This window comes from Eubalaena glacialis, chromosome 7 (genome assembly GCF_028564815.1).
Source record: "Eubalaena glacialis isolate mEubGla1 chromosome 7, mEubGla1.1.hap2.+ XY, whole genome shotgun sequence".
NCBI lineage: Eukaryota > Metazoa > Chordata > Mammalia > Artiodactyla > Balaenidae > Eubalaena > Eubalaena glacialis.
Genome location: NC_083722.1, coordinates 88446934 through 88468790, shown reverse-complemented (window position 1 = coordinate 88468790; position 21857 = coordinate 88446934). Strand labels below are relative to the sequence as shown.

The window sequence follows — 21857 nt, the reverse complement described above, 5'->3', positions numbered from 1 at the left end:
GCTTTTGATTTCTCCATCAAATCTAAATGAGATCCTTGCTGGGTAGAGTAATCTTGGTTGTAGGTTCTTCTCTTTCATCACTTTAAGTATATCATGCCACTCCTTTCTGGCTTGTAGAGTTTCTGCTGAGAAATCAGCTGTTAACCTTATGGGAGTTCCCTTGTATGTTATTTGTCATTTTTCTTCTCTCATTTACTTCTCTGGGTATCAGCTTCCTCATCAAAAAATGAGTATAATACCAATCCTTCTGTGTTTCCTAGGAAGATTAGATACAGCAGTATTGATTAAGTGCTTAACACCTTGCCTAAGACATAAGTAAGCATCCAGTAAATGGAAGCTATTATTTTTTTCCTGGTGTTCAATAATCTCTCTCTCTCTCTCTCTCTCTCTCTCTTTTTCTTTCTTTTTTTTTTTTTCCCCCCTTTTGGAAGGTGAGGAAGTGGGCACTGTGTTTGTTTGTTCAAACATAATAAGTGCAAGATATCGATGGCCTGATTTCTAGCTAGACCGGCAAAAAGCAATGTTGGTAGGCTATAGCAACCTCTGTTTGTCGGCCTGGTGATTTTTTTAAAATTTTTTTATTATGCTGTCCCCGAAAAACATGATAGAATTTGTTTTACTTCTCTTCTGCCAGGAAGTAACCCTTCTGGCTTTGTTAGAAGCGTGGTTTGTAATAATTGTACCCACCCCAGATGGCTCCTGAAAAACCTTTGAAATGCCATCTGCCAGGCGTGTGTCCAGCAGGCAGCCTGTCATTCTGCTGGAAGAAAAGAGGGGGCGGGGTCCTCTCCCAGGCCCTTTCTCCCTAGCGTCACTGAATGGAGCCTGGTCATGTGGGCCCAGACCCAGGGCAGGTTGCTCAGAGGATAACGGTGTAAACCTCCTCCTGGCCTGCAGAGTGGAAAGGTTTTGTCTGGGTAATAAACCCTGAAGGTTTTGTGGGTAGAGATATACCTGCCCCCACCCCCACCCCCTTCCCCTGCTGCTCAAAGGTCCTTCTAAGCATATTTATTTCCAGGGGAAAATGATGTCTGCTCGTTTTCATTTTTCCTTTAAAATGTTCCATTTTTCAAGTTCTTGATTGTTTTCAATCCTTTCAGGAAATTAAGACCCAGAGGTTATTGTTGTCTTTGTAGTTACACTGAGAAATTGGTTCAGAAAACGTGGGAAGAAATGACAAAGATTAAAGATGGTTATAGGAGGGAAAAAAAACCAATACTGTGTGGTGTAGAAGACTTTAAAAACCCAACAAATCTTTTGTTTGGTCTTATTTATCCTCATTTTGGGGGGGGTGGTGGATTAAGTTAATAGAATTTTGGTATGGAGGCCAAATATGAGAGTTGCCATATAAAACATATTTAGGACAGATTCTTTCACAGCAAGTTTCAAAGAGATTCTGTTCTCGCCCTGCGCTGGAATTTCCCAATATGATGTAGACTGTTTGTGTTTTCCAAGTAGCCGGCTGAACAGCTTTTGCACTTGGCTCTGAGGCATCACACCCTCCTCCTCTGCTCCCGCCTTGCTGACTATTGTCTCTTAGTCTCCTCTGAGGATCTTCCTCCTCTTCTCAGTTTCTAAAAATTATAAGGTTTTTGTGTTTAAGTCAAATTTCTTGGCTGCTTTTTCTATATTCTCTCTCCCCCTCGATTATCTCTTTCTGTCTCTTGCCTTCAAATGCCAGTGGTTTACTGATGACTCCCAAGTTCAGGACCCAACCGCCACTCTGATCTTCAGATTTACATAGTCACCTGTTCACAGCTCTCTACATCCAGGTGTCTGATAGGCATTTCATACTTTTTACATGTTCAGAAGTGAACTCTTAAATTTTTTCCCCTAAAAACCATTTCCCCCATCTTCTTGATCTCTGTAAATGGCAGAACCCATTTGCCCAGGTCAAAGAATAAGATGGCAGTCCTTATCCTTTTGTTTTTCTTATACACTCCATCCACTCTATCAGCAAGTTCTGTCTTTAAAATATAGACCTAGCATGGCCTGATGAGTTGATGTACTTTTAATACATCTGTCCTGCGGCCTGTCTTATAGCTGTTTAAAATGTTTACAATTCATAATAGAAATCTCACTGCTTCTTGTCACCTTTGTCTACTGTTCTTGTCTGTGCCCTGATTTTTTTTTTCTCACCTGGACACTGTAGTAACCAACTAACTTGTCTTCTTGCTTCTGTTTTTGCCCACCTCACCCTCCTACTCTGCCTGTTTTCTGCCCTTAGCTCAGTGATCTTTTAAAAATAAATCATGGTACTATCCTGCTCAAAACCCTCTAGTGGCTTCGCATCATCCTTAGAATAAAATATGAAATGTTTGCTGTGGCCTGCATCATCTGGCCACTTGCTTTCATTTCTAACCTTTTTTCCATTGCTCTGCTACAGTTAACTCTGGACTTTTTGCCCTTCCCCCAACATGCTAAATGTATTCCTACTTCTAAGCCCTTGGCCTTTGCCCAGGCTGGGATGCTTTTCCCATCGCCTCTGTGCTGCTCTCAGTTTAGATGGCACCTCCTTAGCCAGGCTTTTCCTGATTACCTGTCTCAAGTAGCTTTTCTACTCCTCACCTTGCTTCCTCCCTCTAAGACACTTTCAAACACTTGAAATTATATGGTATATCCATATACATATTTATAATCTGTCTTTCATAATAAAATATAAATTCCATTAGGGTAGGGGCTTTGGCTTCTTCTCCAGTGCCTAAATTGCTGCCCAGCAGGTATTGGGGCCTTAGTGAATAATTCTTGAAAAAAATGAAACATGTAATAATATATGTAATGTATTAATATATATAATTAATTATATGTATATATAAAATTTGAACTATAATAGTCTACCAACTCATTTCATTCTAATAGTAACATAAACTATATATCTGGTAGCAGTTATTGAGCTTAGCCTTCTAAAAGTCTTATCCCACTCAATACACACAACAAACCTATAGTGTAGGTAGTATTATTATCCTTATTTCACAGGTGAGGAAACTGAGAAATAGCAGAAGCTCAGGAACATGCCCAAGACCACAGCCTGGTGAGCCAGACAGACTATGAATTCATCATTCCCATTCTATATACCTGCTCTACAGCAGTATATGGTACAGTTTATGCTTCTGGAATACCCACCGTGTGCTTGACACCAGAGATATAAACATTGTGAAGCACCTCAGTGGCCTTGTCATCGTCTGTCAGGGGAGCCAGAAATGGGAACAAATTAGGATACACTACAAGAGTAGACTGCTGGACACTATACAAGCAGGCTTCTTTACCAGAAAGTCCCATCGTGCTGGGCATAAGCTAACATTTGTAATATAATTGTTCTATGGACAGTTTGCAGCTGTTTATAACACTCAAATTTCAGATAATAGAAAAACGGGGCTTGTTTAAAACTGTGTGTAGCCTGAATGAAATATGCAACAAGTGTTGAGTTTTTTGATTTAAGAGAATTCTGGATATCCACTGTAAGTGCATGGAAATTCACATGATCAGAGACTGTGCTCTGCCATGAGCACTGGAGCTAACATACATACAGTTGCTTATTTCATTGTTTTAGGGAGAATTAGGACTAGGGAAAAATCCCTGCTTATTATATTAAAAAAACATTGACCTGAAAGCGCCATAGGTAATGGTGCCTTGCAAAATGAACCCATGTTGATCATATCCCCTAACTTGAATGTAGGAGAAGTCATGAGTTTTGCTCTTTTTTGGTCTCCCCTAACGTTGAACATAGGTTCCTAGTATGCACTGTGTAATTGCTTCTTGGTTTATCTTCTTTTTTTGTTTTGTGTGTAAACCATATTCCTTCCACACTTTGGGGTGAGGTTGGGCTAAATTGATAGGTCTCCCGCCCAGCACCTGAGCTGGGTGACTTAAATATTCTAGAGGCTCTGTGTTATTTCATAAGAAGAATCGTTATATTTATTAGTCTTTGAGAGAATGATGAGATTAATTCAGGGGGAGAATTTTCTAGCAAATGCATTGTCCTTTTTCTCCCGTGAGAACTTATGGGTGGCCTCCTTTTGCCAAACATATTAATTACATGGAGAGCAGCAACATTTTAATCCCTGGGAGGTATCCAGCCACAGATCTTGGGCAATTGAATTTCTCTAGTGATGTGTTTATGCAGTGGGTGTCATTTTCTTCAGAGGGCTTATTACATTGGAAGTTGCCAGATGTGTTGAGGAACACAAGAATTTTGAGGCCTATGATAAAAATATAAACCCCTTAGGCTCTGAGCTTAAGGTGGATGTCTTTTTTAGAACTTACTGGATCCCTAAAAGCTGCTGATTGTGAATGTCATCTGTATAAAATCCAGTTCACTCTTTTCCTTCAGTGCATTCTTTTAAGTGATAAAAATCTCCCTGGGTTGCCTCGCTGTGCTTGGTTTTCTCTTTCTTGCATTTGAGGGGCCCAGGCATCAGAGGATGGAAGTGAGGATACTTTTCTGCTAGAAAGAAGTTGTCTTTGCCAGGTCCCTGTCTCAGTAGGTGGGTCTGTCAGTTTAGGTACTCCAGCCGACTGAACAGGTTATTTTAATTACACCTGGATGGGGTGCTCCCTGTTTCGGTGGACTGATGATTTCTTGTGCCTTTGTCTTGTCTGCTGCAGGCACAACCCGGTCTCCCAGAGAAGGAGAGGTGCCTGGCGTGGACTACAGTTTTCTGACTGTGGAGGAGTTCTTGGACCTCGAGCGGAGCGGGACTCTTCTAGAAGTCGGCACCTACGAAGGTGAGCTGATGTGTATGGCAGCGGTGAGGACACCTGTCTGCTGGGTCCTGCAGAGGATCCAGGGCCATCCAGGCAAAGATTCTGTGGACTAGTGAAGTCTGAACATCTCTAGGAGACTGCAGTTCACGTGAAGGGGAGTAATAATAATAAAATATATGGAATATGGAATAAGGCTTTGTGGAGCGCTTTAAAAATAATTGGGTTTTTTTTTTTCACTCGAGGAGTTTTCTCCTCTAATTTATTGATTTAAACATGTGCACGCATGTGTGTGTGTGTGCATGTGTGTGTGTGTTTAATATGGGCATGTATGGTATAAGAAAGAAGAGGAAGAAGAATCATAGTTAGTCATAAAATATGACCTTATTGGTAGTGTTGTCTTAATCTCAAGGGACTGGAATGTCATTTTTTACCACCAATCGCTATTTCATGAATTTTTTGAGTAGATGATACATTTACATGGTTCCTGAAGCAGAATATTTCAGAAGTATTCGATAAGTAAGCTCTTTCCTAGATCTGTCTTCCACCTGCCTAATTTCCATTTCTCCTTTCCCCAGATATTACAACCGCTGTTACTCGTTTCTGATTTCCCTTCTGAAACTGTTTAATGTTAATACAAACACATGTGCGAGTGTACACATACTCATATGTGTTTCATATGTGTGTTCTCATTTCTTCCCTGTTTTATACAGAAGGTAGTATACACTACATGCTGTTTGGCACTTTGCTCTTTTATATAACAGTATGTCTTACAGGTCTTCGCAGTTCAGTAATAGAGCACTTCTTGTTTTCTTTTTTAAGTGGCTGTGTAATCTCTTCAAATAGGTGGACCGTAATTTATTTAACGTGGTCCCTTTGGATAAACATTTTTAATATTTCAAAATACAACTGTGTTGAATAACATGGATATAAATCATTTCACACAGGTGAAAATAAATCTGTAGGATGAGATCCTACAAATCAGATTGCAAGCTCAAAGCCAAATGTAGGGGGGAAATTAAACTTATCTTTTCTGAAAACAATATTATAGCTTGATTGCTCTGTTGAGTGTTATTATTTGAGACAGAAGGGCATACTGTGATACTATTAATAATAAGTAGATCAAGTTATTATATTATGTGTACTTTTTCTAAACTCAAAATTTGGACTTATTGGACGATCCCAGTGGCATTTTCAAGATGAGACTTAAAAACAAAGGATGAATATGAAATAGGCTATTGTTTTATTAGGGGTATTATAACTTTGATATGATAATCGCCCTGTTCCGGGCAGTGGCTAATAATTAAGTGATGATCATAAATCTTAGGGATGCTGATTCTGGTTTGATATTTTTTGCAGGGGGACAGGGAAGAGCGTTATCTTTGTACCTACTGTTTATTTTCAAATTGTGAATATACATTTAACATTGGTTAGGTATTAATCAAATTCCTGTATTGTGAATTCAGGAAGATTTGCGTTGAGTATTGCTGATTATCAATTGTCGTAGTTTCCTTGAGGTGTTGGGATGTGACTGGTGGTTGGTGGGCTGGGAGGGCATCTGAGAATGCCCGAGGCAAGAATGATTTATTAAGGTCTAGGAGTGAGGGGAGGGAAGGGATGGGGGCCTGAGTGGAGGTACCAAGAGCTTCTTCAATGTGTTGTTTTGTAAATGTGAATCCAGTTAATAATTCAAGTGGCTAAGAATAGAGCAAGTGTGGATCCTCTTTGGTTTAAGAAAGTGAATTGTATTATCTGAAATCAGTTATTATGCCCATCAGGGGAGCTTGTGCCCCTAATATAAAAAACATCCATTTGCCTTTTTGGAGAGGTTAAGCGTGGGAGTGGTTGTGAAAAGCCAAAGAGTACTGGGTTGAAAAAGAAAAGTATGTGGTTAGACAACAGCTTGTCTGGGACAAAAAAGAAAATCAACTCATTTTATTGAGGTGGTTATGTTACAAGTGATACATAGGTGGAGTCACTTTATTTTCCCAATAATTTGATCACTTTGACGGAGGTAGCTATTATCCCTGACTTTTTAGATGGGGATGCTGAGGCCAGGTATCATTTAGGAACTTCCTCAAGGTTGTGCGGCTGGTTCTAGAAGGCAAGAGCCAGGAAACAAACACAGTTGTTGGACTTTCAGATCCCATGCACTTTCTTGAAAACCCCAGAAGATCCTGGATGTAACTAAAAAGTTGTAAAAATAGCTCATTAGTACTTTCACCCAATTTCCTGGTGGGTAGCAACAGGAAAAAGTTTCTCAGAAAAAGTCTAATCATCCTTCCACAAAACCGTCTTTCTGTGAATGTCGCTCAGTTATTTTGGAGTTGAAATTCTCTTTTGCCGCATATGAATCCACTCCATTTTTCAGCCATTTGACTGTGTTCTTCAGCCTTTTGACCTTTTAGCTGTATGATTTCCCTGTCATATGAGACAGCTCATAATTTTTTGGAAGCAACTGGAATATATTGTGTTGACTCTCATAAGCTGAAAGCAAAATGGAATTTTTATGAAATGCTGGATGCTGTCACAGGAATAGGGCAGGATAGATCTTCAAGAGCTTTCTCTGTCTTTGCTCCCCCTGGACTAGCCCCTCGATGGTGGCTCTGTCTATTGGACAGTAGCAAGCGTGCAGGCTGGGCTGTGGCCCTGCCAGAGTTTGAGTTTCAGGCCCTCTGTTGTTGAGCTGTGTGCCCTCCAGCAAGTTGCTTAATGCTCCATGTCTTCATTTTCCCTTCGGTAGAATGAGGATAATAATAGTGCTTTCTCATAGGTAGGATTAAATGAGACAATAATTGGAAAGGGCTGAGCACAGCATCTGACACATGTAAGCTCTCCATCAGCGTGTTAGCTCTTATATTTACACACACGACCGGTCTGAAATTGCCACCCTGGTGGATGGGTTCCCTCCCCCTTCTCCTAGTCAGTAAACCAGTGGATTTACCAGTAAAATATCTTTATTTACTTCCCAGGTACTCACTGTCTGTTTCCCCTGCTCACATTTTTTTTCCTCTTGGCCTGTCCTGGTTCCAAAGAGGAAGACACCACAACACAAATCACTCTTCACAGCAAGACTTTTAAACAGTTTTAAGGAAAAGTCATGAATGTACATGATGGAATTCTTTCTAGAGTAAAGAACTTAAGTATATTTAAGTCTAAATTGATTCTCCTCCTCCTCCTAGGAAACCGCTGTTAAAGGGTCTAGTGCAAAGATTCAGAAAACTTAGCCATAATCCGCATAAAATATGTATACCTGTTTATTTCACTGCATTCTTGTCCATTGTACTTAACATATCTTGGAGGTGTGTTAAGCGCACAGTCCCACCTCATTCTTTATAAATGCTGCAGCATATCCCATTGTATGAATATATGTAGTTTATTTATCGAGTCCCCTGCAGATGGACATTTGGATGCCCCTCTCCCCGCTTTTTTTGGTGTTTTGTAAACAGTGCTGACATGAACATCCCTGTGCAAATATCTCACTCTACTGTTTTGAGTAGATCTATAGAGCAGGTTCCTGACAGTGCCGTTTTAAAGCCAGCCCTTCTGAGCCCACACAGTTCATTTCAGCATTGTCCCCAGGCGCAGGGTGTGACGTACAGGGCAGAAGACCAAAGCAGCTCTGCCTTTGAAGGTGCTTATGTTCTTTAGTTATTTATTTCTGCCAACATTTGTCCAGTGTACACTATGTGCTGGGTGCTTTTCAAAGCACATTATGTGTACCAACTCACTTAATGACCCAGTAATCCTACGAGCTGGGTACAGTTTATCCCCATTTTACAGAAGAAGAGTATGAGGCCCAGAAATGCCCATTGCCTTTGCTAAGTTCATGGAGTGAGCCCGAGATAGAGCTGGGAATCAAACCCAGGCTGATGTGGCTCTAGGGTCTCTATAGACCCTCAGTCTTGGGAGACAAATTAAATTTAAACAATTTCAAGAGACGTGATGAATGTTCTGAGAAGGAAACTACAAGGGTGCCCCAGAAGCATCTAGCAAGGGTGCTACATCGAATCTCGCATCAGATTCGGTCCCCTGGAGGAAGTGGCCTTTGACCTGAAGCTCGTCAGAGGATCTCATGAGTTCAGTGTTTCAGCACCAGCCACAAAACCTGAATTCAGAGAGAGCAAATGCAATGAAGCAAGAGAAGGTCGGAACGTTGGTCCTAGAGATGGAGGAGCAGGGAACCATTTCTTGCTTCCTGTAGAACCAATGCCATCCAGTAGGACTTTCTTCAGTGATGGAAATGTTCAGTATTCTGAGCTGTCCAACATGGCAGCCACTGGCCACATGTGATTTTTGTGACTGAGAAACTGGATTTTAAATTTAATAGTTTAAACTAATTTAGCCTTAAATAGTCATGTGTGTCTGATGGCTGCCATATTTTCCAGGGCAGTTCTTTTTTTTTTTTTTTTTTTAACATCTTTATTGGAGTATAATTGTTTTACATTGTTGTGCTGGCTGCTGCTGTATAACAAAGTGAATCAACTCTACGACGTATACATGTATCCCCATATCCCCTCCCTCTTGCGTCTCCCTCCCACCCCTCTAGGTGGTCACAAAGCACCGAGCTGATCTCCCTGTGCTATGTGGCTGCTTCCCACTAGCTATCTATTTTACATTTGGTAGTGTATATCTGTCCATGCCACTCTCTCACTTCGTCCCAGCTTACCCTTCCCCCTCCCCGTGTCCTCAAGTCCATTCTCTACGTCTGTGTCTTTATTCCTGTCCTGCCCCTAGGTTCTTCAGAACCTTTTTTTTTTTAGATTCCATATATGTGTTAGCATACAGTATTTGTTTTTCTCTTTCTGACTTACTTCACTCTGTATGACAGACTCAAGGTCCATCCACCTCACTACAGATAACTCAATTTCATTTCTTTTTATGGCTGAGTAATAATATTCCATTGTATATATGTACCACATCTTCTTTATCCACTCATCTGTCGATGGTCACCTAGGTTGCTTCCATGTCCTGGCCATTGTAAATAGTGCTGCAATGAACATTGTGGTACATGACTCTTTTTGAATTATGGTTTTCTCAGGGTATATGCCCAGTAGTGGGATTGCTGGGTCATCTGGTAGTTCTATTTTTAGTTTTTTAAGGAACCTCCATACTGTTCTCCATAGTGGCTGTATCAATTTACATTCCCACCAACAGTGCAAGAGGGTTCCCTTTTCTCCACACCCTCTCCAGCATTTATTGTTTGTAGATTTTTTGATGATGGCCATTCTGACCGGTGTGAGTTGATACCTCATTGTAGTTTTGATTTGCATTTCTGTAATGATTAGTGACGTTGAGCATCCTTTCATGTGTTTGTTGGCAATCTGTATATCTTCTTTGGAGAAATGTCTATTTAGGTCTTCTGCCCATTTTTGGATTGAGTTGTTTGTTTTTTGATATTGAGCTGCATGAGCTTCTTGTAAATTTTGCAGATTAATCCTTTGTCAGTTGCTTCATTTGCAAATATTTTCTCCCATTCTGAGGGTTGTCTTTTCGTCTTGTTTATGGTTTCCTGTGCTATGCAAAAGCTTTTAAGTTTCATTAGGTCCCATTTGTTTATTTTTGTTTTTATTTCCATTTCTCTAGGAGGTGGGTCAAAAAGGATCTTGCTGTGATTTATGTCATACAGTGTTCTGCCTATGTTTTCCTCTAAGAGTTTGATAGTGTCTGGCCTTACATTTAGGTCTTTAATCCATTTTGAGTTTATTTTTGTGTATGGTGTTAGGAAGTGTTCTAATTTCATTCCTTTATATTGTAGCTGTCTAGTTTTCCCAGCACCACTTATTGAAGAGGCTGTCTTTTCTCCATTTTATATTCTTGCCTCCTTTATCAAAGATAAGGTGACGATACGTGGGTGGGTTTATCTCTGCGTTTTCTATCCTGTTCCATTGATCTATATTTCTGTTTTTGTGCCAGTACCATACTTTCTTGATTACTGTAGCTTTGTAGTATAGTCTGAAGTCAGGGAGCCTGATTCCTCCAGCTCCGTTTTTCTTTCTCAAGATTACTTTGGCTATTCGGGGTCTTTTGTGTTTCCATACAAAGTGTGAAATTTTTTGTTCTAGTTCTGTGAAAAATGCCGTTGGTAGTTTGATAAGGATTGCATTGAATCTGTAGATTGCTTTGGGTAGTAGAGTCATTTTCACAATGTTGATTCTTCCAGTCTAAGAACATGGTATGTCTCTCCATCTGTTTGTATCATCTTTAATTTCTTTCATCAGTATCTTATAGTTTTCTGCATACAGGTCTTTTGTCTCCTTAGGTAGGTTTATTCCTAGGTATTTTATTCTTTTTGTTGCAATGGTAAATGGGAGTGTTTCCTTAATTTCGCTTTCAGATTTTTCATCGTTAGTGTATAAGGATGCAAGAGATTTCTGTGCATTAATTTTGTATCCTGCTACTTTAGCAAATTCATTGATTAGCTCTAGTAGTTTTCTGGTAGCATCTTTAGGATTCCTTATTTATAGTATCATGTCATCTGCAAACAGTGACAGTTTTACTTCTTCTCTTCCGATTTGGATTCCTTTTATTTCTTTTTCGTCTCTGATTACTGTGACTAAAACTTCCAAAACTATGTTGAATAATAGTGGTGAGAGTGGCCAGTCTTGTCTTGTTCCTGATCTTAGTAGAAATGGTTTCAGTTTTTCACCATTGAGAATGATGTTGGCTGTGGGTGTGTCATATATGGCCTTTATTATGTTGAGGTAAGTTCCCTCTCTGCCCACTTTCTGGAGAGTTTTTATCATAAATGGGTGTTGAATTTTGTCAAAAGCTTTTTCTGCATCAATTGAGATGATCATATGATTTTTATCCTTCAGTTTGTTAATATGGTGTATCACATTGATTGATTTGCGTATATGGAATAATGAAAGCTCCTGCAAGGACGGATGAGGACCTACTCAAGAAGATCCTTCCCTCCTCACTCATCTGACTTCAGAGAGCTAAGCGCATCTTTTATGAGTTAAGCTCCTTTAGGAAAGCGTAATTTTGAATCCTGCCAAAGAGGATGTTACTACAGAGGAGAGGCGATCTTCTTTATGTACATTCCGTGATATACGATAGGGCAGACAAGTAGAGTGAACCAATAAAACCTCAAGGTCTGTTAACCTTCCACATATTCTTTCAGGTCCAATATTTGTTTGGGGTTTAGAATTGCCGGGTTGTAAAATTTTAAAGCTGGAAAGGCAGTAGAGCTCATCTCTTCAGAAGACAGATCTGAGATCCAGAGAGAGAATGGTCTAAGATGGGGTCCCCAACCCCCTGGCTGCGGACCGGTATGGGTCCGCGGCCTGTTAGGAACTGGGCTGCACAGCAGGAGGTGAGTGGTGGGCGAGCAAGTGAAGCTTCGTCTGCCGCTCCCCATTGCTCGCATTACCGCATGAACCATTCCCCCCACCCCCATCCGTGGAAAAATTTTCTTCCACGAAACCGGTCCCTGCTGCCAAAAAGGTTGGGGACCGCTGGTCTAAGACACCAAAGAGAAATGGGGACAAAATCCGGCCAAATGCCCCTCACTCAGGTCATGTCCCAGGCAGGACTGGGATGCCAGTCTTTCCTGAGTCTGCTGCCTGGAAATGGATACTTTTCTTGTAGAGTCTCTTACTAGTTTGTACATTCATTCATTTATTCATTAAAGATAAAATGCTGAGCAAAACCAGACATGAGCATTGCCCTTATGGGTCTTACAGTCTAGTTCATGAGACACATTATTCAAACAATCTCAGAAATAAATATACATTTGTATGTATGTTACAGGTATCAGGATATTTAAAGGAGACCATATGATGGGGAGATTTGACGTGTTTGGGGTTGGGAAATGCTTCCCATGGAGAAGCATTATAGTATTGAGATGAGCTCTGGTGGTTGAGCTGGTGTTAGGTTGCTAGATTTAGCAAATAAAAATACAGAATACCAGTCTTGCATTTTATCTGGCAGCCCTACATGGAGTTAGCTTTAGACTACGTTGGTAGTGGTGGTGATAAGTTGACTGAATCTTGAGATATATGTGTGATTGTGTGTGTGGGGGGGGGGTATGCTCTTTTATTAGTATAGGTATCTTAGAAAATACTGTAATTTTTAGAGGAGTTACACATTATTTTATCAACAGTATGAGATGTTTATGTGGACTTGGGAATTGGTTATCATAAGAAGGAAGTAGAAGATTCAGGTGATGATATTCCTCCTAGGATGACTCCTAGTTTCTGTTTTAGAAAACTGGGTAGATGCTGGCACCGTTTGCTGAGATAAGAAGCGCTGGAAAAGGCCAGGTTTGGTGTGTGTGGTGGGGGGAGTGGGGTCAGGGGCTTCATGATGAAATTTTCCATCCCCTTCAGCTATAATGCCTGGTATATGACACGTACCCTCAAACAGAGTAGAGGCCCTTCCTCACTGTGTAAGGAACCTAACTATTGCCCCTCACAAGGTATAAAAGTTGTGAGTGGAGCTCATAATTGGTCTTGGCTCTGCAATTTGAACCAACTTCTCATTCTTTCACTGGATGGAATCAACATCAAGGCAAGTCAAAGAAGACAAGACTAAATGTGTCTTTCCTCCTTGGCCCAACTTCCTAATTGTGACCCTGAGCTAACGTATTTGATAAAGCTCTTGAAATAAATCAGCAGCACCATCTCCTTTTTGCCTTGCTTTCCTTTTTTTTCTCCTGTTGACATTTGTGCTCAGTAAGACAGGTTGCTGCCTCAGCCAGCCCTTGGGGCTTCTCCGGGAGAGAGTTTACAAGGGCTGAACTATTCAGTGGGGTGGTTCCAAACATGCCTGTTTTACAAATGCCTCTGGGTAGAAGAGGCTGATTATACACTTTGAGCCTTGCAAAGATTGCCCCTCAGCGTGGAAGTGCGGTGCCAGTGTGACATTTCCAATTGGAGTTATGGGTTGCATATCTCTGCATGTTAATTACGAAGGGGGGGGTGTCAGCCTTCAATAATGGTACTGTTCTGCTTCCTAGAAGGTCTACAAAAAGGCAGCTGCCAAGGGTCTACTTTGAGGGGACACGGAGATAAAGCAGGGGTGAAGAGAGTTCTTGTTTGTCATTGAGGAAGACGAGACCATCTGGAGTCCTGTTCTTTGGCAGGCCTCAGCAGCCGTCTGTTGGCATAAGCTCTGTTGGCAAACTCCACCATGCAGTGTTCTCTGTTGATAACGAAAGAACCAAAGAAAATCTGTGTGACAATTGTCCGTTCCTCTGCCTGTGAAGACGAGGAGGCTGAGGCCAGGGACGTTTCACTTAATTTTCTGCTCAGAGATCCCCAGCAATTCCTGGAGTCGAGAGCATAGATGATCGGGACAGATCCATGTTTAAATGCCAGTCATCACTTATGCATTGTGTGAATCTCAATTTCTTCATCTGAAAATGGGAATATTGATGGGGTTTTTTTTTTTTCCTGTAGGATTGTTAAAGATTAGAATTAGTGAATGTGTGGGTAGTGACCTGGTAGGTGCACAATAAAGGTAACTTTTTGTTAATGTTGTTCTTTATTTTTTTATAAATTTATTTGTTTATTATTTATTTATGGCTGAGTTAGCTTTTTGTTGCTGCACGCGGGCTTTCTCTAGTTGCGGCAAGTGGGGGCTACTCTTCGTTGTGATGCACGGGCTTCTCATTGCGATGGCTTCTCTTGTTGCGGAGCATGGGCTCTAGGCACGCGGGCTTCAGTAGTTGCGGTGTGTGGGCTTCAGTAGTTGTGGCTCATGGGCTCTAGAGCACAGGCTCAGTAGTTGTGCCGCACAGGCTTAGTTGCTCCGCGGCATGTGGGATCTTCCCAGACCAGGGCTCGAACCCGTGTCGCCTGCATTGGCAGGCGGATTCTTAACGCTGCACCACCAGGCAAGCCCTAATGTTGTTCTTTAAATACATACTTTGATAACAATGCTATCTTTTACATCGTAGAGCTGTTATCTGCTCACAGCATCAGGTGCAATTTGAGACACTGGGGTTTATTATCCTAATATTGTGCCAGCACAATGCTGAGTGCTTTATACATGTGGTCTGTTGACATCTGTCTGTTAGGTGGATACTAGTCTTTATACCATGAGAACTGAGGCTGGAAAGAGACAGGTCCTTTACCTTAGGGTGACAAAGCTATTAACTTATTTTGCCCTTTTTTGGTCTTAAATTCAAAGGTAAATGGCACTGGCAAGAACAAACCTCTAATTATAGGACATGGGCTTACTGTCCTTCTGTGCATGCACATCATAGATTTGTAGGGTGGAGCAGGTCAGAAAAGGAAGAGTAAAAAGAAAGTGATGGGAGCCCGGCCACCTCAGGACGTGTGTGTTGGCTAACACGGGGACTATCGGATGGTCAGGTTCGTGTCTCTTAGAAATGATGCAGGGAGTCTCTTGCACATACTCTCCGTAAGGTTTGTGTTTCTCCCATGGCTAGGCTTGGTCTGATGGTGACCAGAGTGGAAGTGATTGATAAGGTGGAGAGTTTCCCGGAAGGGTGGGGTTTTGAATTTAAGTGCCTGGGCGTCCAGGTAGGTGGAGTGAGAGAGTGTATAGGGGCGGGTAGAGGCAGTGCTGGTGGTAACTGTGGCAAACAGGGGAGTCCATTATGTGTTGAGCAAGCAACTGGCAAAGTGAAGTGATGTGGATCTGAGATCATTCAGATAGAATTGATGGACTGGAGAGAAACTGCTGTGAGTCATGCGATTAAAAAACAGTTCCACAATATAGGTATTGAGGAGCATCCCCAGCTGGGATTCATGTGTCCTGTCTCCACTTGTTTGGTTACTCATCCTGCAAAGAATCACTGAGTGACACTGTGCGCCTGGCACCATGTTTGGTTTGGGAATGCAGTGGTGCACAAAACACATGTGGCTCCTGCCTTCATGGAGCTTACAGTCTAGAGGTAAAGACAGATACTGATTCATTAAACAGTCTGATAAATTCAGCAAAATTCAAAATTTCAGGCGCCACCTTGACCTGCTGAAAGAGAATCTCCATTTAATGTAACTATTATTTGCACAAAGTTTAAAAAACCGATGTACACCATGCAGAGCATTTGTGAAGATCATGTTTTAGTCCCATTTTCACCTTTCCAGCATAGTGCCTGGCATAACAAGAGGTTCTTGGTAAGGAAATGAATGAATGGATACTAAATTTGTACAAAGCGAGAGACTGTAAGGATTTGATTCATTCTGGCCTAAAACTCAGGGTTACGGTCCTCCTTCAATATTTTATCAAGCTCTAGAAATTGATTTGCAGTCCCCATTAATTTGTAAATGTGTGTCAGAAAATATTTTCTTTGGCTTCGTCATGACCAAAGAGTGTGCGTGTTAACTAAGGCCAGCGGTGGCTTTCTCTTGCGTCTTCCCTGCCCTCCCCTCCCTCCCCAGCCACCATCCCTGCTGAGTTGTATTGTAGAACCAGTTCTGAAAGTAGTAGCCAGGACACACACATTGTTGGGAGGGAGCCCGGCTGCCTCAGGAGATGTGTGTTGGCTAACATGGGGACTGTGAGATGGTCAGGTCTCTTAGAAACGATGCAGACTGCCAAGTGATAACCCAAATTAATCTTTTATTCATTTGTAATTCTTCAAATGATTTTTATTTAGTACCACTAAGCGATTCATATATTCTTCACAGGAAGTCTCCTGTGCATACTCTCTGTAAGGTTTGTGTTTCTCCCATGGCTAGGCTTGGTCTGATGGTGACCAGAGTGGAAATGATTGATAAGGTGGAGAGTTTCCCGGAAGGGCGGGGTTTTGAATTTAAGTGCCTGGGCGTCCAGGTAGGTGGAGTGAGAGAGTATATAGGGCTGGTAGAGGCAGTGCTGGTGGTAACTGGCAGATGGGGAGTGCATGAGCCATCTTGCCCTTGGTTGCATGGAAAGACAACGTGGGATCATGGCATGACCACATCAGCCAGAAGTGCAGGGTCCAAAACCAGATTCACCCAAAATCAATTCACTGAAAGACCAGTCTGTGAATTATAGAGGATTTTTGAAGCTTAAGGTTTTCTTCTATCCCTCCTGTGTGCATGCCCCTTTATCTGCCCAGACCTTTGCATTGCAGCAGCCTTAGGGCACTCTTCTAGATTGGGGCCCAGATGTTTGTCTGGCAAGGGCTGGGCAGACCAAGAGTAGGAGCCAAAACCTTTGTGCAGAAATCCTTAATTCAGTGAGTGTGTTCCTGGTGAATTTGGTGACACACTTGTCACCAACATTGCCTATAAAAGACAAATCCAAAGAACCAGACCTTACAGTTTGTCAAGCAGCACCTCCCAGTATATCCAGATTTTAATCAGAAATATTCAGTTTTTAAATGTTGGTCACTGATTCAGATGATTTTTAAAAATAGATCTGCAAAGGAAAGTTGAACCCTCTGCCCTTAGAAAACCACGAGATAGAAGCTTTTCTGTAAAGGTTGTAGGCAATACGGGAAATTAGAAATGCTGGAGAAGTTTGAATAATTACACCGTCTCATACTTATAATACCTTATAGTTTACAGGATGCCTTCAAGAATGTTACATCATTTGATTTTCATGATAATCCTGTGATGTTGTTAGAGCTCATGCTACCATTCCCATTTCACAGAGAAAGTGAGACTGAGAGTAAGTAACTTGCCCAAGGTTATTTGGTCATTGGCATTGCTTGTTCCTTTACATCAGTAAAGGAATGTTACTCAGTTACCATGTGGCAAGCGCTTCAGACACATTGTCTCATTAATCCTTCCAACAAGGTGTAAGGAACCTCATTTTAAAGATTAGAAACATACACTATTAACATTAAGTAGCATTTATCAAGCCTCCCTGTAGTGAAGCCTTTTATGTGTGCTAAAGGTATGAAATGGACTGTCTCATTGTATTCTCATAATAGGCACTCTAGGTAGAAACTCGGTGTTCTTAAAATTCCCAATTTTACAGAAGAGGATGAAGATTTTTTTAAAAAATGGTTAAATGACTTGGCCAGGGTTATATAACCAATTAGCAGTGAAGTTGGCATTTGAATCCCAGGCTGTCCTCTTCCAAGATCTTTGTCACTGCCATGTGCCGAGCGCTGCCAATGCCTATACAGTAGATTAACCCAAATGAAATTGCTGATATTCGGCAGTTTGTCTTTTACAACAGCAATTTTGTACAGTTCAACCTAATAATATGTACTTTATCTGTCTCCAATTGATCTTAAAGCTAATTTCCAGAAACAGGAAACAATGATGAATAAGTGGGTTGTTTGGGGGAGTTTGTAATTGCATTGAGAAATCTGCTAATCATTTATTAACTTCAGAAAGACCCTGAACTTGACAACTGAGGAAAATCCACACATATTTGTCAAATTTAACTAGAACTTTTCTTTTTCACACATTTATTTCTGTCATAAACTGAGGATGCCTAAGTTTTCATTGATTTTTAAATGACAGTAGTTTCATGAACATTGCCTTGGCTTAATGGCACTGAAAATGAGTGATAATGATTGCAAAATTATAACTATAAAATTATGAATAAAGGGTCCTATCTTTTAGTCACATCTTTCAGTGTAAGATTCTTATTTGCAGACACTGGTCTTACTTTAACCTCTAACTCAAAAATGTACATGATGTTTTGGTATAATAGTGATCATAAGGAATTAGAATTGATTCGTTAGAGGTTTGTCTCTATCTTTTGTCCACGATGAAGATTACTGTGTAAATAGTTAGCTGTTTTACTTACCTAAACCTCACTAACGGTCTTCAGTTCATGAGAATAGTCAATGCTGCGGCTGTGTTCCAACTTCATCAAAGGCACGGTTCATCCTTTGGTTGTAACCTCTTTAGAAATGCGGGTCGAGTCTTGGTTCGTACATATGTTCATTCTTCCCTGTGCTTGTGTTACTCCCTAAAAACACACATGGATGCCTTTTCTTCAAGCTGGTTCTGTTCAATCCCTATACCTTTAAGTTGGAAACCTGAAAGAAGTTTTTTGAAGAGGTTGAAATATTACCTTCTGTGAAAGAACTGTAATGATTGAATTGAATACAAGCCACCAGAATGCACTTATCAGGTTTCTATTTGGTTTCCTTCAAATTCAAACATGGTGCCCGGTAGTCTACTACTGCTCTTTTTAATATGCATTTTCAGGGTTCCCCTGCTGAAACATGCTGTTTACACCACTCTCAAAGAAAGTGGGTGCATATACTCATAAATTTGATGATTCATAAAATATTTTAGAGAAATAGTGTTAAGAAAGAAATTTTTAATTATAAAGATAAATTTAATGGATATAAATTCTTTATCACCTATGTGTCTCATGCTAAGCAGCATACTACTGTCTCCCTTTCTTTTTGTGCTTGTATAATAAAATGTGTATTTTATATAATTATGTGCTGAGGTTAGACAATGCGGTAAGATTCTTGGGAAGAAACTGTGTACAGGATTTGTTAGTATTTACAAATTCTACTTTACTAAGCATAGAATTACAAACGTTACTTAGGCTTTTCTTTTTTTTTTTTGGCTGCACTGGGTCTTTGTTGCGACGCGTGGGCTCTTCTCGTTGGTGGTGCACGGACTTCTCTCTAGTTGCGGCACGCAGGCTTAGTTGCCCCGAGTCATGTGGGATCTTAGTTCCCTGACCAGGGATAGAACCCGCATCCCCTGCTTTGGAAGGCGGATTCTTAACCACTGGACCACCAGGGAAGTCCCTACTTATGATTTTTTTTTTCTTTTTTAAATAAATTTATTTATTTATTTATTTATTTGTGGCTGCATTGGGTCTTCGTTGCTGCACACGGGCTTTCTCTAGTTGCGGCGAGTGGGGGCTACTCTTCATTGCGGTGCGCAGGCTTCTCATTGCAGTGGCTTCTCTTGTTGCAAAGCACAGGCTCTAGGTGCGCAGGCTTCAGTAGTTGTGGCACGCGGGCTCAGTAGTTGTGGCGCACAGGCTTAGTTGCTCTGTGGCATGTGGGATCTTCCCGGACCAGGGATTGAACCCGTGTCCCCTGCATTGGCAGGCGGATTGTTAACCACTGCGCCACCAGGGAAGTCCCCCCTACTTACGATTTTTTGAAGGGCTCAATATGATCTAGCCTCCTGGCCTTACTCCTTTGATGTGAGAGGGTGAATGGATCAATGGCATTCTGATGTTGATGTTTTTTTATCATGTAGTCACTGAATATTATTGATTATAAGCTGTATTTTTCAAACTTTGGCCATTCATGACTCACCTTCATGATTTTGTCTATATCTTAACATAGTATCTTTTATTTACTTGAAGTTTTCTTTAAAAGAACTCAATTTTTACCTTAGGTGTTCAAAAGGAAACTCATCGCTACCATTGCTATTATTTACTCGATTAATTTCTTATTAAATATAGCTGCTTTTTTAAACTTCAGGTTTAACTGCAAGTTTAAAAAAGTCAATTTTATAAAGTATTGCTTTATCACTTAAGTTTTAGAAGTAAATGTTATATTTTACTACCATCACTTACTAGTTAGATTTTTCTACTGCACATTAAAAATATACACATATTAAAATAAAAATTAAAACGTAAAAACCCATCCAGGTACCACTCAGAGTCACATAGCACACACGACAGTCAGACCTGAGGCAAACTCTGGGGGAAGTGGCTAAAAGTGAAAATGGGCACTTACTAAACGAGTGACCCATGAGGGGTGCCACTGTGCCACTGTCGACACAAGAGTTTCCTGTTAAAACTGGGTGAGGATTTGTTCCAACCACACACGACCTTGAGAGTCAGGCCTGCCATTCAGTTAAAGAGGCGCCACGTGGTGTTCACTTTCCTTTTTAAAAAAATATTGCCCTGGTTCCCTCTTGAGGAGTCCCCTTATTAATGGAGGGTGACCTCAACTTTGTTGGCCTGTAAGGGTGCCGGCAGTAATGGATTTGTTATTTTGTGTGCCACTCTCTCTAAATTGGATTCCGCATTATGCTGGTGCATATATGTAAAAAGGTGACCGATTGAAATTCAAATGTAATGAGGATGAAGCTCTGCCATTCAGCACAGACGCCTTTGTTTTTAGCCCTAGTAGGTTCTTTGCCCCATCACAATGCAGCTTTCCTCCTGGCTTCCGAAATCACCATGTCTTAGTGGGTAGGACCGACATGTTTTCTAACCCATTCCAGAAATGAAATGCAGTTTGTTCTGGTTTTCTAGTTAAAAAAAAAAATTTTTTTAATGGGCTAAGAGATTTGGATTTGCAGTCTTGAGAATAACAGTATTCTTTCTGAAACATGCAAATGTGTCTCTCCATCACCTAGGAAACTATTATGGGACACCCAAACCTCCTAGCCAGCCACTCAGTGGGAAAGTGATCACGACGGATGCCTTGCAAAGCCTTCATTCTGGCTCCAAGCAGTCAACCCCAAAGCGAACCAAGTCCTACAATGACATGCAAAATGCTGGCATAGTCCACGCGGAGAATGAGGAAGAAGATGATGCTCCTGAAATGAACAGCAGCTTCACAGGTAAAGACCAGACGATGTTCCCCCTCGATGGACTTAGGGAAAGAGGGCTGGGGGAGGCTTTTGTGAAGAGTCACAAGAAGGTTTCTATTCTCAGGAGGAATTTGGAAGGATCGCCAAAATTCAAACTCTGACCACACGGTGCTTGGGGAAGAGACGGTCTTTTCCCTGGTCTGTTTTTCATGCTTCTTGGCAAGAGTATTTTAACTTCACCCAGCTATCTTAAAGGGGCAGGAGGGCAGTGTTTGTAGAAGGAGATCAAGAATAATCAGCATCCTTTCTTTCTCTTCAAAATGATATCTATAAGAATCTGTTTTGTTCATTTATTACTTAGTCTTGACACTGCTCCATAATTATGGCTGATTGCTTGTAAAGACAAATAGGAGAATTTGTTTAATAGTTTAATATCACTTGATGCTGTATGGAAGGCTAGCAGCATCCTTTTTTCTCATACCTTTGCAAGTAGAGATACAGTGGAAATAAATCATGTGTTAACTTATGCAAATTGTACTATATTCCCTAAGAGGGAAAAGATGAAAAAGTAATAAATACTATAAGATTATATACTGCATATGTATTTTATATTATATAGCATATATTACTCATTGCATTATATTTTTATATCTGCATTCAGGGCTATCTACGCCCAAGCTTAGGTAGGCTGTATTTTATGAGGGGATCTTCAAGGACAAGTCCTCTGGATAAGGATGTACAGGTTAGGAATTGCACGTTTCCTGGAGGCAC

General features: G+C 40.9%; 1 protein-coding gene across 8 annotated transcripts in view; it reads left to right on the top strand.

Moving 5' to 3' along the window:
• The window catches only part of MAGI1 (membrane associated guanylate kinase, WW and PDZ domain containing 1), a 616101-nt gene that overhangs the window by 474234 nt on the left and 120010 nt on the right, over positions 1 to 21857 (top strand). For all 8 annotated transcript variants that reach the window (XM_061197121.1, XM_061197117.1, XM_061197115.1 and 5 more), the window contains exons 3-4: positions 4606 to 4725; positions 20910 to 21116. In XM_061197121.1, the coding sequence (XP_061053104.1) occupies positions 4606 to 4725; positions 20910 to 21116 (327 nt within the window). The remainder of the gene's footprint in view (positions 1 to 4605; positions 4726 to 20909; positions 21117 to 21857) is intronic.